General features: G+C 35.4%; 1 protein-coding gene across 2 annotated transcripts in view; it reads left to right on the top strand.

The window, feature by feature from the left end:
- The window catches only part of LOC126892622 (zinc finger protein OZF-like), a 115977-nt gene that overhangs the window by 46312 nt on the left and 48133 nt on the right, over nt 1–21532 (top strand). Inside the window, exon 2 of one of the 2 annotated variants that reach the window (XM_050662234.1) lies at nt 119–1437. The exons of the other annotated variant lie outside the window; for it this stretch is intronic. Coding sequence (XP_050518191.1) covers nt 119–1002 — 884 coding nt within the window. The 3' untranslated portion in view covers nt 1003–1437. Of the gene's footprint in view, nt 1–118; nt 1438–21532 lie in introns of those variants that run through there. 2 annotated transcript variants of the gene reach the window in all.

The raw sequence follows: 21532 nt of genomic DNA, 5'->3' as shown, positions 1-21532 counted from the left end.
AGGGGACAATGTTGAGGAATAAATCCATTTAATCGAAAAAAACTTTTTTTTCTATCAAAGGTTAGTTTTATATCAACCCACCCTCGTATTCTGATTTAACAGATTATTATAATTTTAGGTTTCTCTTGTAAAGATATGAAAACTGATGCCAGAAGCCTCTTAACAAATGATGATAGAAGTGACAGTAATTTGAACCCATATATAACTTCCCCTACCAATGTTAACGCTGGAGGACAACGTTTTATGTGTATCATTTGCAAGAAACCATTGTCAAGCAGTTCTCGTTTAGAATTACATATGAGGATACACACTGAGGAAAAATCAGTTGCATGTGAAATTTGCACCAAACAGTTTTCAACGAAATCATATTTAAAATCGCATATGAGAGTACATACTGGTGAAAAACCATTTAGATGTGAAATTTGCACCAAACAGTTTTCACAAAAGCCACATCTAAAAAGTCATATGATAGTGCATACCGGTGAAAAACCATTTGAATGTGAAATTTGCACCAAACAGTTCTCACTAAAAGGAAATTTAACAATCCATATGAAATTGCATACTGGTGAACAACCAGTTGCATGTGAAATTTGCACCAAACAGTTTTCAAGAAAGGATAGTTTAAAAAGACATATGACAGCGCATACTGGTGACAAACCATTTGAATGTGAAGTTTGCAATAAACAGTTTTCAACGAAAAAAGTTTTAAAATCGCATATGATAGTGCATACTGGTGAAAATTCATTTGGATGTGAAATTTGCACAAAACAATTTTCATCAAAGTGGTATTCAAAAGCACATATGATAGTGCATAGTGGTGAAAAACCATGTATATGTAAAATATGTAGCAAACCGTTTTCAAGAAAAAGTACGTTAAAAGGACATATGTCAGTACATACTGATGAAAAACCATTTGAATGTGCAATATGCAACAAACAATTTTCAACAAAGAATTATTTAAAACAACATATTATGACAGTGCATAGTAATAAAAAACATTGAATGGTGAAAAACCATTTGAATGTAAAATTTGCACCAAACAGTTTTCATCAAAGTATTACTTAAAATCGCATATGAGAGTGCATACAGGGGAAAAACCTTTCACGTGCAAAATATGCTCCAGAAAGTTTTCACATCATTGTAATTTAAAAAAGCACAAATGCATACTCACACCGGTGAGTACCTATGAAAACTCACACTTAAATCCTGTAGCCTGTAGCGTAAAACTGAGTATCTGTCTAATTAATGACATTTCCGAGAAACAACCCATCGAGATCACCTTTAAAGGGTGATTACGTCTGCAGCGTCAACCAAAAATCCGTAGATATAATAATTATATCTTCAATCTCTAGTTCAATTATTGAACTCTCTTGATTATTTCATTCATATAAGATTCTGACCAATAGAAAGTTACAGAAATAAAAATTAAACTGATTATTTTTTGATGATTTTAACTTCCAATCGTATAGTAAGATATTTGATCACGTGTTTAATTCTGTCCAATCAGATTAAAATTAAACTGAGAATTATCTACTGCAGAAAATTCCCAATAGAATTTTTTTGTTTACCAATTTCCTAGTGTTGACAACTGTCGCATTTAAGAAAATATCCATAATATACGTATTAAAAAATAATCTTACGAATATCACACGACAGTAAGAATAAATAAGAAAATAATGCTTCATTTTTACTCACATTTGTTGTCATTGGGCAATAGCCACTTGAGCCCTGGGGGCTCTCGTGTCTATTGCCAGAAAACAAATTTTCGAAAAACTGTCGCATTATTTTCAATTTATTCTCGCTCTCTTGTGATATTATACCCGATAATTTTTGATAATTTCCCGTCGTTAAGTATATTACGTCAGATGCCCTTCGTTGCTACGAAAAAATACATTCAGAATGTTTTAAAAATTATAAAAGTGATGACTTTCAACCGTCAAATATTTATAACTGTGTGTTTAATTGTACTAATTTATACTTAGGTACATAAATAAATTACAGTAAAATTTTGGTTTTGAATAGTTTTATTCATGAAATAATCGCTACAAATTGCACTCGATTTTTAAAATTAATATAGAATTTTTGCCCTCGTGACACTTTGACATAATTTCACTCCCCTTCGGGTCGTGAAATTAAAACTGTCAAAGTGTCACTCGGGAAAAATTCAATAATTTTAGATCTCTTGTGCAATTACTACTGAAAATTTTTTATAGACCCCCATTATTAATGTTATATTTATTTGCCGATGGCACTGTAATAAAAGTTTAAATTTAATCGCTTGTGAATAATTTTACTTATACTATTAATATACAGGGTGTTTGGTAAAGAATGCGCCATAGCTTAACCTTAGATTCCTGAGGATAAAATAGGTCGATTTAAGCTAACTTACTTTAGTACGTAAATTGATATAACCGAAATACAGGCTGTCAAAGTTAAACTTTTATTTTATTTATTCTTGAATATTTCCTGACAGGCACGGGATAACAACACGAAATTTGGTAAGCGGGTTTTTTTTGGCAAGAAATCTAAATTCGCCAACCACAAATGATGTATTACCCAGAGGGCGCCACATACCTCTTTCAGTGATCATTTAATACGTTCAATTTTTTTTATCCCCCACTCTATATACTTTTTAAAGCAACACTTTTATTCTCCTAATATTTTTACAATTATTGATTGATTTTAAATTTTCAAGTTTAGTGTTATTCGATAGGTTTTCGAAAAGTATTAAAAACCTTTTTTTTTGGTTTCTCATTTGGAAGTGTATTTATCGAGATATTAGACCGTTTCTATAATTTACCTATGGTATCAGGATAAATCGTTTTTCCCAATTATAGCGCCATCTATCCACAGTTCGAAAAAATGTCTTGAATAAAAGTTGCTTACTTTTACGTAACGAATCCAAATCTGCAAGAAAAACTAGGGGTTTCCATTTGAGATTTTAAAGTTACCCCCTACCCCACCTCCAGGGGGTGTAGTGGGGGTTGGTGTTTGGTGTCATTGGATAGATTTTTGAAAATGATTGAACATGCATTTTTCAGTTTTTCGATGCGATGTTTAGTTCGCGAAATATTCGACCGTTCCACTACTTTTGGGACACTCTGTATAATTGACGACTAGTTTCTTATTTAATATTTATTGAATACAAACTCATTACATTAAGATTATATCTGAAGAGCCTTCTTCTTCTCTTCATGTGAATGGCCTTAGCTGCCAGGGCTATCCGGCCAGGATCCGTTATTATAGACTTGAATATTCAAGAGCCGTATCTGAGGTACATCTGGGCTTAAGCTCATAGCTCCTGAATCTGAAATAATTAAGAGATAAAAAAAACTTTGTAATTGTTTAAGAGTTCCATAACTAAAGTTCTACTATTAATGGTCTAGTACTACCTTGCAAAACCGCACTAAGCACATGCATTGTAAGCAAGCATAAAGTCTAAAGTTTTTAAGCAAGCTATACACGAGTCATTGTTGATGTTAAAAACTTTTGCACTGCGATTAATGTCTTTGAGTTTAAATTTTTAAACAACACATCAGTTAATGTCGGATCACCTTCTAGTTCCCTTCTAAGCAACTGGGACTCTCTTTGGAACCTAGTACATTCCAATAAAACATGTTGTAAAGTTCCTACACTGCCACATAAACACTGGTTTGAATTCACTACCTTCAATCTAAATAAATGTACAGGAACACTACAATGTCCACTTCTCATACGACACATTTGTGTTATTATACCTCTCCCCAGGTTGGGAAATTTTGTAAACCATGCCTTTTTATATGGAACTGTAACTTGTGAGCAATAAGTAATTCCTTTTGCCTGTCCTATTTGTTGGAAACGATTTTCCCAACCAATCCATAGGTTTTCTTTATATTTAATTTGAAAATCTTTAAAGGGGGCCTTTGGTTCTTCACTAATAGGCAGCTTTCTTCCAAGATTCGCAAGATGGTCAGCTCTATCATTCCCAATAATTCCAGTGTGACTTGGAATCCATGAAAATTTAATTTCTCTTTGTTGTTCATCAAATTCATATAGTTTTTGTTTTAGTTGGAGAGTTTGTGTGTCTATTGCCGCCTTGTAGCTTGGTCTTGTGATTTTCTCTAGAGCACTTTTAGAATCACTACAGATGAGGCACTTTGTAAAATTATTCTGTTGGATTAACTCTAATGCTTTTTTAATGGCAAATACTTCTGCTGAGCAAATTGAATTAGCGGATGGTAATCTTGCTGTTAACTGTGTTCTCTCGTTAAGGTATATCCCAATACCTACATTACCTTGTTTATCTTTGGATCCATCTGTGAAAATAAGTTTATATTCTGACCAGTTATTGAGGTACCATTCCATAAACTTGGTTTGGTTATTTGTCTCTTTGCCAATATTGACAGTTTCATAAGCCATAGGAGAAATCTGAGTATTAAGTGGAAAGGAGTGACAAGGAAATAAGGAGCTATGTGCTACCTCATGAATTTCATGTAAAGTATTCTGGAAAGCAGCCAGTATTGGTGGGAAATATTTTCTTCTCCAAAAACTAAAGTAACCCAAAAAGACATTGTGAAATTGCTCAATTGAGGCATATATTGGGTTGTCATAGGCTACTACTTTTAAAATGAATTTAGATGCTAGCCATATTCTTCTGAGATCTAACGGTGTTTCTCCACACTCTGACAAAATTATATGAACTGGAGAAGACCTCATAAATCCCCCTACCACTCTAAGAGCTCTATACTGAACCTTATCCAATTTTGCAAGTAGAGAACGTGCACAACCTCCCAGAAAAATAGATCCATAGTCAAGATGTGATCTAATGTATGCCTTATATAGAGTAAGTAAAGTTGCAGGATGTGCTCCCCACCAGGTTCGACACAAACAACGAATAATATTGACTCCACTGGAAGCCCTCAATGCCATCTTTTCAATTTGACTTCTCCAAGAAAGGGAACTATCTAGAACAGGGGCTCTCAAACTTTTTGAGTCATGTACCACCTACAGTTATTTTAATTATTTTTGGTACCACCTATATTTTTAGATTGTATTATCAAGACTTACTAAGCACTACTATTTTAATTTTTTTTGTGTCTTGTGTACCACAGCGAATAATGAGATGTACCACCAGTGGTACATGTACCACAGATTGAGAGCCGCTGATCTAGAATAACTCCCAAATGAGAAACTTCTTGTTTCCAATCTAAACGTGTGTTATTCACTGATATTAGTGAATTCGGAATATTATTCCTATTTCTATCAAAAAAAATTGCTTGATTTTTGCTAGATGAAAGACACATTCCCATATCATGAATTTTGTTAGAAATACTTTCTACTGTACCATTTAATTTTTCCACAACATCCACCCAGCTGTTGCCGGAGCAATAGAGGGCAACATCGTCTGCATACTGAGTAATTAGAACATCCTCTGGCACACAAAATGAGATTATATTGATGACAATATTAAATAGTACTGGACTCAAAGGGGAACCCTGAGGAAGGCCCACATTGGTAGTTCTTGGTCCTAGCAGATTTAAGGAAATAGGATCACGAACAGACACCAAGCGATTAGTCAATAAGTGTTTAACCAATTCAATAAGGAACAATGGCACATTGAGATCTCCCAAAGCGTCCAATAATTGGATGATTGACACTTTATCATATGCAGAAGAAATGTCTAACATAACAGCAGCTGCTGGTTTCCTTTTCGAGATATTCATTGAGATTTCATTGACCAGATGAATTAAGTTTTCAGACACCCCTCTACCTTTACGAAAGCCAGTCTGGAAAGGCGATAGGATCATATGATGTTCTACATACCAATCTAACCTTATTTTTATCATGTTCTCTAACAGTTTACTAACACACGATGATAAAACGATTGGTCTCCGAAAGACAATTTATATTTTTATTGGGTTTGGGAATTAAACACACTGTGATTTCCATTGAGTGGGAATATGCATTCCCTCCTTTAAACATAAATTGAACAATTTTAACAGGAACTTGATTGCTGACTCTGGAAGATGTTGCAACATAGAAAATGTTATACCATCCTGGCCCGGCACAGTATCCTTTCGTTCAACTAAAACCAATGAAAGTTCGTTTAAAGAGAAGAGTTCACACTCGATAGTATTAGATTTCACTGGGTGAGACGCAATGTCCTCAAATACAGGTGGAGTCAATGAGCAAAGCATTTCCTCCCCTAACGATGAATTACTGGGAGTTCTAGTTGAGGTTTTAGTGAAAGCCTTATGGAAACTTCTCACTTTTCTCCACATTACTGATATTGGAGTACCAGGGGAAATTGTGGAACAAAACACAACAAATGATTTTTTCTTCTTGGATTTAAGTTCTTTTTTACAATGTGCCCTAATTTTTTTTAAATTAATGAAGTTTTCTAAAGAAGGTACCTGTTTGAACTTCTTGACTGCCTCCCTCTTTGATTTAATTAAAACTGAACACTTCATCCCACCAAGGTAATTGTGGTTTATGGAATCTAACACGCTTTTTCTTAGGGATGAACCTGTTTGCTGCGTCTAATATTAGGTTTTGAAGATCTGTGTAAGACTCATTAGGAATGTTGTTAATGTTAGACTCAATATATTGATTGAATTGTTCCCAATTGGCTTTTTTCACATTAAAGATACTGCGATCTTGAAGAGGGTCATTTCTTTGGGGGTTATTTCTATCCTGCCCGTAACTCACTACAAAAGGAAAGTGATCACTTGCTCCTATCTCTGGAAAAACTTCCCAAAGGCATTCCACAGCCAAACCTGGAGATGCTATAGCTACGTCAGGGACACTGTTTGAGTCAGGCGGTGAAATTCTTGTCGCCTCACCTGTATTGAGAAAACACAAGTTATCCTCTTCCAAAAGATCTGCAAGACGATTGCCGTTCGGATTGTTAGATGATGAACCCCATAAAGAATGTTAGCAATTCAAGTCACCTATGAAGAAAAACGGTTTATCACACATTTGAACCAATTCTCTAAAGATCTCCTTACGAAAACGAACATCTGGTGTCTTATACGATCCTATAATAAATTTTTTTTCAAATTTGACAATGATAGCCTGCCATTTTTCAGGCAAGTGAATATGTGAAATGTCTATCCTATCAGCTGCCAGAGACTGATATAAGAACCGCTATTCCACCCCATCCATCAATCCTATCATCCCTATAGCAGTAAAAATTGGGAATATGCAAGTGCTGTGAAAATTTCAGATGTGATTCATTTAGAAGAATGATATTAACATCATATTCGTTAAGAAAAACCATTAGATCTTGCTTATTGTTAAAAAAACCATTAATATTCCAATGTAAAATATTAAATGTCATAACTATATATACAATTTGTTAATATTATTATTTTTTTCTTTTTAATATAAAAAATAATATATTATATTATTCATAAATAAATGACAATTCAGTCAACACTACTTTTACTAAAATTAGATGTATTATGTGACTCATCAAAACCTGCAAAATCCATATTATTATCAGAGGTTAAATCAACATTTTTTGAAGATACACTATCCTGAGAATGTACAGGATTGCTTGTTAGTGTAAGTGCAAAACTTGGGCCTTGTGATCCCATATGCTTTTGTGAATCATATAATTTGTTTAAAATCGGTAATCTAGGTAAGTTTCTGCTTAGATCCTCATTTAGTAAAGCTTAAAGGCCCCGTCTCACCATCAAATAATTGACAGTTATTTGATCAAACTTGACAGTTAGTGACACAAAGTGACAGTTAGTATGTATAGTTTGTGTCACTAGTCAAGTTTGACTGTCAAGTTTGATCAAATAACTGTCAATTATTTGATGGTGAGACGGGGCCTTTATGCGCCTCTTTGTCATAACTAATGTCTTTAAAAATTACTTTATTTTTCCTTTTAAATGGGACCACATGACTTTGACTCTGGAAATGGTAAGTGTAGGATGGGGATTTTTGAAGAACTTGAGTTAATGCTCTGGGTGAACTGGATAGTAAAGAAGGAAAATCATTACTTCTCCTTTCAAACATTCTAGAATTCTCTGGCTTTTCCTTAATTGGGGGAAACAGCTTGGCAGCTTCAAAAAAGGTGAGATCTTGAAAGACCATTACTTCATTTATCTTTTTTTGTCTTTCGAATTCTTTGCAAATTTTATTGGTGGCAAGGTGTTCGAGATCGCAGTATAGGCATTTTGGTACAGAAACTGTGCAGTTTTGTAATGTATGTTCATTGGAACATTTCGGGCATCTTGCTTTTCCCCTGCATTGTCTTTGTGAGTGCCCAAATCTTAGGCATTTGAAGCATTGCTGTACAGGAGGGATGTATGGGTCTACTGTTACCAAGTTTGAATAGACAATTATTTCTTTAGGGGGAGTTCTTACGTCAAAGAGTAGTTGTACAGTTCCTGTTGGAATGTATGTAACGGTTCCATTGTCATGTAAAACTCTTCTGTTAAGTCTTCTTGCCTATATAATTTTCCCGTTTTTTTTGTAATTTACTGTCGTTAACTATGTTTTCCATTGAAATATTTATACTTACATCTCTACCCAGATAGCACAAGTACGTTTTATGGACATCCAATGGACGTACATCTGTGTACATTGGAACGTCCAATGGACGTCCCGCTAAGGTACAATGGACATCCGATGGACGTCCAACGAATGTCCAGAGTTCACAAAATTGGACGTCCATAGAACGTCCGCTACAAACGTACATTGTACGTTGTATTGGAGCTTTCAGTGTACACCTTATGTACATTCAATGTACGTCTTATGGACATTTGTAGGGCACTTTTCAGAAAGCAATCTAGTATCCATAATTTTGTGAATACATTGCAAAAAGCCTTTATAGGAAATAGTTCCTTATAATACTAAACTTATATTTAAAAATATTACACAAAAGACCTCTTTTATTTCTCTTTACTATAACTTCATTATAATATATACTTTATTATAGGAACTAGGAACTTCATTAATGCACGACTGCACTTGCACGATAAACAGAAAACACAAATATATCACAGGATGTATTTTCATAAAGACGAGATTCAGATAATGACGCCCTAGGAAGCATGCACATTAAAAGAGGTTTAATCTCTGTTCTGTTTCTGTTCCAAACTATTTTTAGAGTCAGTACCGTTGTTGTATATTACAAACGCGTTTGCCATTCTGTGAATTATCATAAATAAACCATCCTTCAGTATTCCACAACAATTAACAGCGATAATCCCCTAAAAGTACCTGCCTAGTACTACCTTTCACGACCGATAGCGCGAAGAGCGACAACGTTGTCAAGAAGATTCTCATTTAGTTTGTATTGGGACTTAATATCATAGTCGCGTTTTGTGTAAAATATCCATGGACCACAAATGGATGTCCAATGTACGTTGAAATCAAACGTCCAATGGACGTCCCGTAATGTACGTACATAGTACGTCCAGTTTTGGTCCATGGACGTTTGGACTTTAAATGTACGTTATATGGACGTACATCGGACGTTGTGTGCTATATGGGTAATAATACCCCTTGATGTTAGCATTTTTTGAGGTATATAAGCAAGAAATCCTTTCTCAAGGATCTCTGTGCTATTTAGTACCATATTTGCCTGTCTTGAGGTGTTAAAAATTACTCCTATTCTATTCATGCCCTTTCTACTAATCTCTTTAATTCCAGTCGTGCCCATAGTATGAAATACTTTCCCAATATCCATAGGATGGATATTACCTGCTTTTCCCTTGTCACTCTCTATCATAATAAGGAATGGGCCGAAGTCAGTGTCCTTGTATTCCACTTTTCTTCTACTAATATTTTCAATCCTGGATGATAAGTTATTAACTTCTGTTAGCATGGTCTGATTCATTTGAAATTTATTTTTTAAAGCACAGAGTTCTTTTTCTATTAGATTAATATCATTTTTATGTCTCGGGGCTAGTATGTATATGGAATTTAAAAGATTTTGCGAGTTTAATGAAAGAAAGCATAGATCCCGCCCCCTTTGTCAGGGGGACCGGGAGAGTTTGTGTCCATCTCCTAAGCCAGCCTCTACTCTACTATACTACTGCTACTATGATTATATAAAAGCAAAACTTACAGAAAGGTCCTTTTAGAATTTCTTATTCACTACTAACGTATTATCCCGTTTTAACTTTTAACTTAACTACTAAATTAATGTTCAATCACTAACTAACTATATCTACAGTATAATTACTTAATTTATAACAATTTTAACGCGATGGTTTAGGATTTTTCTGACAAAACCTATAATCACACCGACGCCATTTTTTTCAAAAGCTGCTTCTTCATCTGAAGAGCCCCCTTGACCTATCTGTCAACTGTCCATGTCTGTTGCCATCTTCACTCCACACCATGTCACTAATGTTAAGGCCGACTCACAAACACTAAGGCAGGTCTCACTTAACACTATATAACAAGAGTCTTTACATGAAAATGACTGTAAAAAAATATGGAGGAAAAATATGGTTGATACAAATTTGAAAGGCGGCTCATTATAGGGTTAAATATTTTTCGTACACATCTCTATTTAAATTTATATTTATTTGCCGACGGCTCTATAATAAAAATTAAAATTTAATTGCTTGTGAATACTTTTACTTATACCATAATTAATATATTATTATAGTAAACATGAATGCCTAATTTTTTATTATTATAATTTCCACCACCTAAAAGAACATATTTCCTTCAGCCAGTCTAACTTTGACTTCTATAATCACATACAGTAACCGCCGCCCTACTAGATTCATAGGAACATTGAGCTATAGACCAGGGCGCATCTGTAAAAATATTAGTACATTTTTGGACGTTGAGAGGTGACTCATATTTTTTTGTAGAAATTTCTTGGAAATAACTCATATAATAATATTAAAGTTATCGGAGGATAACTTTAATATTTTCCACCTTTTTGAGTGGAAAAGGTCCGGAACATTGTTTAAATAATCAAAATGTTTAAAAATGAAGGAAAAATTCGATATTTTTCTTTGTTTTTTGATTATAACTTTAGAAGTATTCATTTTCAAGAAAAGATGTGCTAACATAAAAGTTGCATAATTAAATTTCCTACAATTAGGATTCGTTAAAAATTTTAAAAATTGTCACCCTTATTGCAAAATAGCAATAATTTCGAAAAACCGATAAAAAACAAGTATTCGGATTTTACGGTTTTCAACCATGTAGGTATTCTACACCTAATAGGACCTTCATATTTTACCCAGAAAAACTATATGATATAAGAAAACAATACTGTGAATTTTATTAAGATCGGTTCAATAGATTTTGTAAAATAAATTTTGCAATCCAGCTTTTGCAAAAAAATTCATTTTTTCAAAATTTTGCAGGACTGCAATGAAAATGGGGGACATGAAAGGAGCCTCCACGTAGATTGTGATCACTTGTGAATACAATCGGGCGTCCCCTGGAAACGAGTAATGTCGGCTAATCCTTTCAACACCGGTGCACCAACAACACAGATGCAATCAAAATCAAAACGGTCTTTATCAAGGCCATTTTTGATGACGACCTCAATTAATATTGAAGGACTGTCAGCAGATAAAGAAGACCTATTGTCTAATATGTGCAGAGAACATGGTGTCGATGTTCTACTGGTTCAAGAAACCCATAGAGGTACTGCAAGCCGCAGACCAAGGATTCGGGGTATGAAGCTCATACTGGAGAGACCACACGACCAATATGGTAGCGCAGTCTTCGTCAGACCAGATATCGACGTAGCATCCACATCTCTAACAGATCAAAATGACATCGAGATCCTCACAGTGGAGATAAACTCCTGTACAGTAACGTCAATGTACAAACCACCAAACGCTGACTTTGCTTTTGAGGAACCGAATAACTTTCAATCACAGCAAATCAAATTCGTACTGGGTGACTTCAACTGTCACAGTGTCGCGTGGGGTTACAACGAAACAGATTCCAATGGCGAAGAACTAGAAAAATGGGCTGAAAACATGAACCTAAAACTTATTCACGATCCAAAGCAGCCTGCGTCGTTCAACAGCGGAAGATGGCGCAGAGGTTACAACCCAGACAATATATTTGTCAGCGACAGAATTGGAGACCAGGTGACAAAAATCGTTGGAAGCGCTCTCCCAAAGACACAGCACAGACCAATAATTTGTCTTTCCAACGCGGCAATCAGATACGAAATTGTTCCTTTCAAGAGAAGGTTCAACTTTACTAAAGCAAAATGGGAAAAATTCTCTGAAACATTGGATCAAGAAGTTTCCCAGCTAGAACCTTGCCCTGATTCATACGATAAATTTGTAGAAATCGTAAAGCAAGTATCACGGAAATTTATCCCTAGAGGTTGTCGAACTGAGTACATAGCGGGGCTCAATGAAGAATCTAAACCCCTACTTAAAAGATACGAACAGCTATATGAAGAAGACCCTTTCTCGGAAGCGACAATACAGGCTGGGGAGGAAATGTTACATGCGATATCCGCCAACAGAACGGAAAGGTGGTGCAAGCTGGTCACGAGTCTGGACATGAAACAAAACAGCAGACGTGCCTGGAAGCTGATTCGGAATCTTGGCAACGATCCCGCTGCTCCGGCAGTCAACATGACAGAAGTCACACCCGATCAGATAGCCCATCATCTTCTAATGAACGGTAAGACGACATCAAGAAAGAACAAGGTGAGAGCTCAACGGAATATCGACGAAGAAAGAGATGTTCTAGGTACCTCTTTTTGTCTAGAGGAGATGAGAGGCGCGATCCATCAAATGAAAGATAATAAAGCGGCTGGCCTGGACGACATACGAACAGAGCAAATAAAGAACTTTGGACTAAAAACCGTAGAGTGGCTCGTAAAAATGATGAATTGCTGCATCCGTACATTACAAATCCCCAAAATCTGGAGAAAAGCTAGAGTGGTAGCCCTCTTAAAACCAGGGAAGGATCCGGCGGATACAAAGAGTTTTAGACCTGTATCTCTCTTGTGCCACCTTTTCAAGGCCTTTGAAAGAATGATACTGAACCGGATCGCAGAATATGTGGAGACTAAAATTATTCCAGAACAAGCAGGATTCAGACCCGGAAAGTGCTGCTGCAGTCAAATTCTTAATCTCACCCAACATATTGAAGATGGTTTTGAACGGAAGGAAATAACAGGAGTAGCGTTCATAGACCTAACTGCCGCCTATGATACAGTTAACCATCAACGGCTACTCGCAAAACTCTACGAAACTACAAAGGACTTCCGACTAACAAGGTTAGTGAAATGTCTCCTCCAGAATAGACGCTTCTACGTAACGCTCCAGTCCAAGAACAGTCGGTGGAGGGACCAAAAAAATGGGCTACCACAGGGAAGTGTCCTCGCGCCGTTTCTATACAACATATACACCAACGACCAACCCATACACCAACAAACAAGGCAATTTATTTACGCTGATGATACAGCGGTGGCAGCTCAGGGAAGAACCTTCAATGAAGTCGAAGTGAAGCTGACAGATGCCCTGGGAGACTTAGCTCTATACTATGATAAAAACCATCTGAAACCCAATCCCACAAAAACCCAGGTATGTGCTTTCCACCTGAGAAACAAGCATGCCCGAAGGTCGCTGGAGGTGGAATGGCGTGGTCAGATGCTGGAACACAACAAGACGCCAAAATACCTTGGCGTCCGTCTGGATAGAACTCTGTCTTACCGATACCACTGTCAAGATGTTAAGAAGAAAGTAAGTGCCAGAAATAATATCATCCGCAAGCTAACTAATACAAAATGGGGAGCACAACCACACACTCTCCGCACTTCTGCCTTGGCATTATGTTTTTCGGCCGCGGAGTTTGGAGCACCAGTATGGGCAAACTCTGCTCACGCAAAGAACGTCGACGTGGCTCTAAATGAAACGGTCCGTATAATATCGGGTTGCCTGAAACCGACACCTATCGAAGAGGTATACCCCATTGCTGGAATTGCTCCACCACCAATCAGGAGAAAGGTCACGTCAGAGGTAGAACGGAAAAAGCAGGAGACGGACCGAAGACACCCCTTATATGACCACCAAACTCAGCCAAACAGACTAAGATCTCGGAAAAGCTTCCTGAAAACATCAAGATCCATCCCCGAAGCGCCAGAGACGCGCCGAATACACCTATGGCAAGCGTCAACTACTGCGACACATTTTCCTCCCTCGGAGGAAATGGCTGCTGGACACAATTTACCGTATCCGACTTGGAAAGCGCTAAACAGACTAAGAACCGGCGTTTCACGTTGTGCTAGTAACCTGAAAAAATGGGGATACCAGGAGGACGATACCTGCGACTGTGGCGCGGTTCAGACCAGCCGGCATCTACTATCATGCACAGAGATGAGAGAGACCTGCACAGAACAAGACTTAATTATAGCAAATGACAGGGCCATCTATGTGGCCAACCATTGGAAATACAGAATTTAAAGTTGTTGGTGTTCCGGACACGGAAAGTAAGTAAGTAGGACTGAAAATAAAGCAGACAGCAAGTTGAATTATTTTTTACATACAGAAGAATACTGTACCTTTCATTTGCAATTTGCAAAATTTAGAAGTCAGAAATTTTTTTCTTCTTCTTCTTCTTCGCGCGACTAGGATTACTCCTGTTTGTCTGCCTCTTATTCTGTTTCAGTTGTTGTTGACTGTACATTGTCTTTCCACCTTTTCGGCGGCCTTCCAACGGGTCTTTTGCTATACGGCTTGTCGGCTTGTTGTTTTTACAGATGTTCGCTAATCTATCTGGTTCCATTCGATTTACATGTTCGTTCCAGTTTTTCTTTCTTGTTTTTATCCACCTGTTAATATTTTGAATTTTGCAACGTTCTCGTATACTTCTGTTGCTTTGTCTGTCTCTTAATGATATGCCCGCTATTGATCTTAATACTTTCATTTGATTTGTTGTTTCGTCTTTCTTGTATCGGTCCTTGTCTCCGCTGCATATGTTAGGATAGGTCTTACTGTTGTCTTGTATACTTTTATTTTGCTTTCCGTGGTCAGATATTTGTTTCTCCATATGGTTTCTCGGAGGCAACCACTTGCTCTTGCCGCTTTTGTCGCCTGTGTTGTGGTCTCTGTTCTTATATACCTGTCACTAGTGATCTCTACTCCTAGGTAATTGAATTTCATTACTTGTTCTACAATTTTGCCGTCTATTTCTAACTTGCATCTACGCGGCTCTTTACTTATCACTATACATTTAGTTTTTTCTACCGATATTCTCATTAAATTTATTTGCTGTGAGATTGAAAGTGTGGAGCTGCCTTTGTAGGTCATCCTCATTATCAGCAATTAGTACTGCATCATCGGCATAGCATAGTATCGTGATTTTATGCGCTCCCATGTGGTATCCATGTCGTTTTCTGACTTCGTGAATTATTTGATTCATCATCATATTGAATAACAATGTGCTGAGCGAGTCTCCTTGGCGGATTCCTCCTTTTAGTTCTATGCGTTCTGTTTCTCCTGCTGACATTATAACTCTGGTCTTGTTGTTCTTGTTAATTTCCTTAATTAGCCTTATTATCTGGTGGTCTATTTGTTCAGCTTGTAATAAATTTAAGATATCATTTCGCCTCACCCTGTCAAAATCACTTTTTAAATCTACAAAGCACATGTATGCTGGTTTTCCATATTCAATAGACTTTTCTACTATTTGCCTGATAATAAAAATTGCTAGAAATTTTTTTTAATAAACATTATTTTTTGGCGCTACGCGCAGGACAGCGGATAGTTTGCTCTGATTGGGCATTCCAATGATCTTTGATGATTGATAAATTTTAATTTTTAGTACATTTCGATGTAAATAAATAAATTTGTTTATTGCAAAATAAATACACATACTCTCGTCGGTTCCCTGCGAAAGGTCACTAACTGACATTTTGTGTGAAATTTACTTAACTACATCTAGTGGTCTACTGTGGGCAGTTTGTTCATCTGTAGAAGTCACTAACTGCAAAACTGAATGGAACATAGTAATTTAGAATTGATATAAATCATTATATGACATCTAACAAAAATATAAAACTGGTAAAATTCACTAACGGAGTTAACGACTTTTTCCAATAAGATCAATGTGTTATAATATAGGGAATATTGTATGTTAAAAAATCACTAATGGCAGTTAGTGACTTTTGCCACAATAGTGTTCTCGACAAAATGAGATTACCTAGCTAGGGATGGTTGGAACAGGGGTTTTTCAATAACTGTTACAATCTGTTTCAGTTCCAAAAATTATCTGTTTCAAAAAAACTACTTCAGTTCCAAACTGTTCCAATTCTAACACAGTGTTGCGGCACGTTGCGGTTTGCTGCACTGCACTAGAAGGTGTATCAATCAAGATACAAAAGACAAAAAAGTAACCCAGTTTGGAACTTTATAACCATAGCTGACATTGAAAACAGGATTGCGAAGTGTAATATATGTGTCAGTTACAAAGGTCCTATAAATTATCAATAAACAAACTTAAAAAAATTGATATTGACATTATTAAAAGCACAACACCACAACATCGATCTCTGTTAGTAGTAGTTATAAGTACACTCTCCAAATGATAATACCAAGATTGCAGAGTATGAAAACAACATTGAAAATGGCGGACATCATCCATTGCAACAACCAACGACATCGTCACCTAAACATTCTCGTTGGCGTCAATCAAATTCATCCGAATGGTCTCGTAATGTCGAAAAAAAAAATTTACTTGTTTATCATACAGAACTAAAAAAAATGTATTAAAATCAGCAAAAGCTCCAAAACCAATAAAATGTGCATTATGTAAATTTAAATGTCAGGAAAAATTTGATGAGGCGGAGAGATTACATATTTGTGAATCTTTCTGGGCTCTTGCTGATTATAATCGTCAGAAAGACTTTATTTTCGAATTAGTTGAGTGAAAATTACCTGTGAGGCCTATAGTAAATACTCCTAAAAACGCAAATGTAGCAGATCATACTTTTTTGTAAAGAATAATAAAAAATTAACAGTGTGTCAAAACTTTTTCCAAAAGACGTTGAACATTAGCAATGGGCCCATTAATAAAGCGTTTGAAGGTTGTAAAAATGGAGTTTTTGTGAACGAAGACAAGCGTGGTAAACGCTCTCCAAAAAATAAAACAAAGTCGCTGATAAGTTATCTATTCGCAAAATGTTCTCACTTTATACTATATTATGTGAAAAAAAAAAAAATAAAGTTCCAGTAGGTCATTCAGTATACCGAAAAGTTTTGTGAATCGTACAATTTGTCATTTTTTGTACCAAAGAAAGACTAGTGCCCTTTGTGTAATAAAGTTTCTGAGGAAAAATTAGTAGGAGAACTAACAGAAGAGCTGAAACAGCACTTTAATGAGCATATTCAACGAAAAGAAGCAGCCTATGAGGCAAAAACCAATGATAAAATTAGGTCACAAGAAGATGCTACATTTATGTCAGCAACATTTGATATGCAAGCTGTTCTTCAGATACCCTCAGGAAATGTATTTTATTATATTACAGCCGTTAACTGTGTATTTACAATTTATGCATTTATGAAGCTACACCTCCAAATGAAGCACACTGTATGGTATGGTCTGAAGTAAATGGCAAAAGGGGTACTAATGAAATTGGCACCGCCTTAATGCAGTGGACTACTGGTCTTCCTAATAGTATTAAAGAAATTTCGTTGTTTTCTGACACATGCGGAGGTCAGAATAGGAACCAGCACATAGCAGCACTTTTTCTCTTTGTGTCACAAAATTCCCACCTGGATGTCATTGAGCATAAATTTTTGGAATCTGGACATTCCTTTATGGAGGTGGACAGTATGCACAGCGCCATCGAGTCAGAAAAAAGCACACCACTGTAACTTCTGTTATGGATTGGATTAATATCATGAAAAGAGCTAGATCCAAATGAAAGAGAAACTCCGCCAATCCGTATCAAATCAAACAGCTTAATTTTTTCGATATGTTGGATTTGAAAGGTCTTGCTAAACTCTTAACAAAAAATCGTTTAAAAGATGAAAATTGGGACACAGTTAAATGGCTTCAAATTACGTTTTGAAAAAGCTTGTCCACGAGTTATAAAGTTTAGATATGGGTACACTGGACCTTAGGTCAAACTCAATGTAAGTGGAAAAGTTCATCAACCCCATGTTACCGAAATTAAGAAAGCATATCAGCACCCTATTCCGATCAGTTTATTAAAAAAAAGGATTTGTTACAACTTTGCAAGAAAGAAGTAATACCTCAGGAACTTCATGCCTGGTATGCGTCCTTACCAACAGTGAATGCACCGGATTTAACACAGGAACCAGCCGTTGATGAAGAAGACGATGATGAAGAAGCCTTATCAGAATAACAACTTATTTTATAAATAATTATTGTAATACAATATGGGATGCAGCCAGAAAGCAGTTTATTAACGAAAAGTCTTAGATTTAAAATATTGTTTATTATATTTTTATTTCAATTACTCTAATTGTTTAAAAAGTAGTAAACTTTGTATCTGGGGCTTTTCGTTGTTTTCCTCGTAATACGAGAGATGTCGCTAGATTGCGTCTCAAAAGGTGGGTTCATTGCATCGCGATGGTTTGCCTTAAAAGAGGCAGAATGTTTATATTCCCTTCAGAGTTGTGACTGCATAAACTTCACTGATGATGCATAAGGATGCTGAAATAGTTGCTATATGGAGATGGTAGTCCAACTCTGAATCGAATATAAACAAAACCTGCCTTGGACCCTTTTTTATCTTTTTCATTTTACTCAGTTTTTGAGTATTTAGAAACTGTCTTTCGGTCCTTTTCCTAGACGAAGAGAAGGTAAATGCGTGTCCTAAGTGTCCTCTATTTGCTTTCTCCTATTTTCGTCGTCTCTACGTGATTATATATTGTAAAATCCGGAGATATGGGATGCAGCCAGAAAGCAGTTTATTAACGAAAAGTCTTAGATTTAAAATATTGTTTATTATATTTTTATTTCAATTATTCTAATTGTTTAAAAAGTAGTAAACTTTGTATCTGGGGCTTTTCGTTGTTTTCCTCGTAATACGAGAGATGTCGCTAGATTGCGTCTCAAAAGGTGGGTTCATTGCATCGCGATGGTTTGCCTTAAAAGAGGCAGAATGTTTATATTCCCTTCAGAGTTGTGACTGCATAAACTTCACTGATGATGCATAAGGATGCTGAAATAGTTGCTATATGGAGATGGTAGTCCAACTCTGAATCGAATATAAATAAAACCTGCCTTGAACCCTTTTTTAACTTATTTTATCTTGTCATAACTATACTAAATATAATAATAATATTGTCTTAATTTTTAATAACTCATTACTAGCATATGAGCTCTATTTAGTATTTGGAAAAAATCTCTAACTGCTTTTTTTGCCAAAAATCAGACGTATTACTAACTACTCTCGGATTATACATAACACTCATTATTCACTTATTGCAGCTTCACTAGAAACAATAAACATGGAAAATATTTTGTCAACGGTTTATTTATAAATTTAAATTATTACTTCAAATTAATATATCTCGAAAACAGTAAAATGTCAGTTAGTGACTTTTCGCAGGGAACCGACGATCCTTTGAAATAACACTTTTTTTAGAAAAAACTTACTTTGTTCATATATTTCAAGTTAGAGAATAAAAGTTTATTATTTTTAAACATATGCAATTGTTTAAACAATATTTCACAAACAATAATCAAATTAGTTTGGTTTTTGTGGAATTAAAATATTAAAATACAGTGAAACCTCCGTTAACCGAAATAATTGGGGGAAGGTCGTTTCGGATAACAAAAATTTCGGTTAAAAATAACATTGTTTTTTGTATCCTTTTTATATCAAATTACATGGTATTGGAGAGATATAGCTGCAACACATCGTTGGTCAAAGTAAAACACAGAAGAAAGTAGCAGATTTATTTCAAAAACATGTTCATTTTCCTTAATTATATTGCTTTTTTTTTAAATTCACTTTTTATTGACAAAATTTTTGAAACTGTCAGCCATTTCGGTTAAACGATGTTTCGGTTAACGGAGGTTTTACTGTACAACAAAATATAGAGTAAGAAAATAATATAATAGATAAATATTGGAAGAAATTTTGGTGGAAATCAACTCGTGCGAATTGAACACCGTTTCCTGCGCGTAGCACCAAAAATTAATTAACTGCTTTGAAAGAAGCAGTTTTGAGGAAAACGCGTTTAAAGTATTGTCAACTTTTATTTTCAATTTCCTTTTTGTCTGTCAAATCGTAAAATGATGCACACCGAAATATCTTTTTGAATCACGGAGTAATTTACAAAAACAAATGAGAACAGCTGTTGACCGTTGTTCACTACGTCCAAGCGTGCTGGCGCGAACCTGCTGCAAAGCGAGTCGAAGGTAGGAATATTCGGACTAATATGTCTGTGTAGATTTTGACATTGGATCCGACCATCACATGTAACACCGTTGCCGTATCCTCTATTTTTTCATACTATCAAATTACAATTTTTTGTTTGTGTGTGAAATGTATCATTTGTGTATTTTAGGTATCTTCTAATATGTTATGTACAGATAGGTTTTTACTTGACTATTTTAAATCATTGTGGAGTTTAACTTGCTAGAAACCTTGTAATATTATGTAATGTGTTAAAAATAAGTACCGGGTGTCCCAATAAGAATGGCTCTCGGCCATATCTCAGGAACCGTTTATAGTACAGCTTTGGGGAAAAAAATTTTATAACAAAAGTTACCTCGGGAAAAGCCTAGAAATTATTTTCATAATTGTAAGTCCACCGCTAGAGGGCGTAACTGAATATAAAAAATTTAAAAATAAAATTTTTACAAAATTTGCCTTATGAAAGGGCACTGAAAATTAGATCATTGTATTTTTCATAAAATTCTGCGCATATTTGATTTCACAAGTTTAAGTCTACCTTTGCAAATAAGAGATGGGGGTGAGTGGGAACCTTGTTATGAAAAAATGACTGTAAGTCCGGTTCTGCTAAATAGATTTTTGCAAACTTGGTCTCTTTGAATACAGCTCTTTTTTGTGAATGTAAGAGTTAGAATTTTGAAACAGCCTAATAAGTAATATGCAAGCTAGGAGTCGCTATTTTATTTTTTTCAAAAATCTAGTTTTCTTTGGAAAATGTTAAATACAAGTATGCATCTTTAATCCTGCATTACAAAATTAAACCAAATTAGCAACATAATAGCGAAAACCGCATGTCGATACCGTTTTTATATCTCGAGATATTTTAAGAAACGTGTAAATTTTAAACATAACTGATGCTGTCACCGGTAAACGAAGTTCCGGAAATCAAAGTGGAAGCAAGTAGTGTGCTGCGGAAAAAAATAGAGCGTAGCACTTGCGGTGTGCCGACAGAAGTGAATACTTCTCTTAGATTCGATTATGTTCGGCTCGATTCAATTCTATTACATTCGATTAAATTTAATTTTATTTAATGTATTATATCTTATGCATATAATTTAATAGATATACATAATATATACCCAATTTAATACATAATATATACTAGTGATTTTACCCGTTAATTTTAGGATTAATAAATATAAAGTTACATAGAGCTTT

Source organism: Diabrotica virgifera, chromosome 9, assembly GCF_917563875.1.
Source record: "Diabrotica virgifera virgifera chromosome 9, PGI_DIABVI_V3a".
Classification (NCBI taxonomy): Eukaryota; Metazoa; Arthropoda; class Insecta; order Coleoptera; family Chrysomelidae; genus Diabrotica; species Diabrotica virgifera.
Note: the sequence above shows the minus strand (reverse complement) of the source record. Positions and strands in the feature narration are given on the sequence as shown.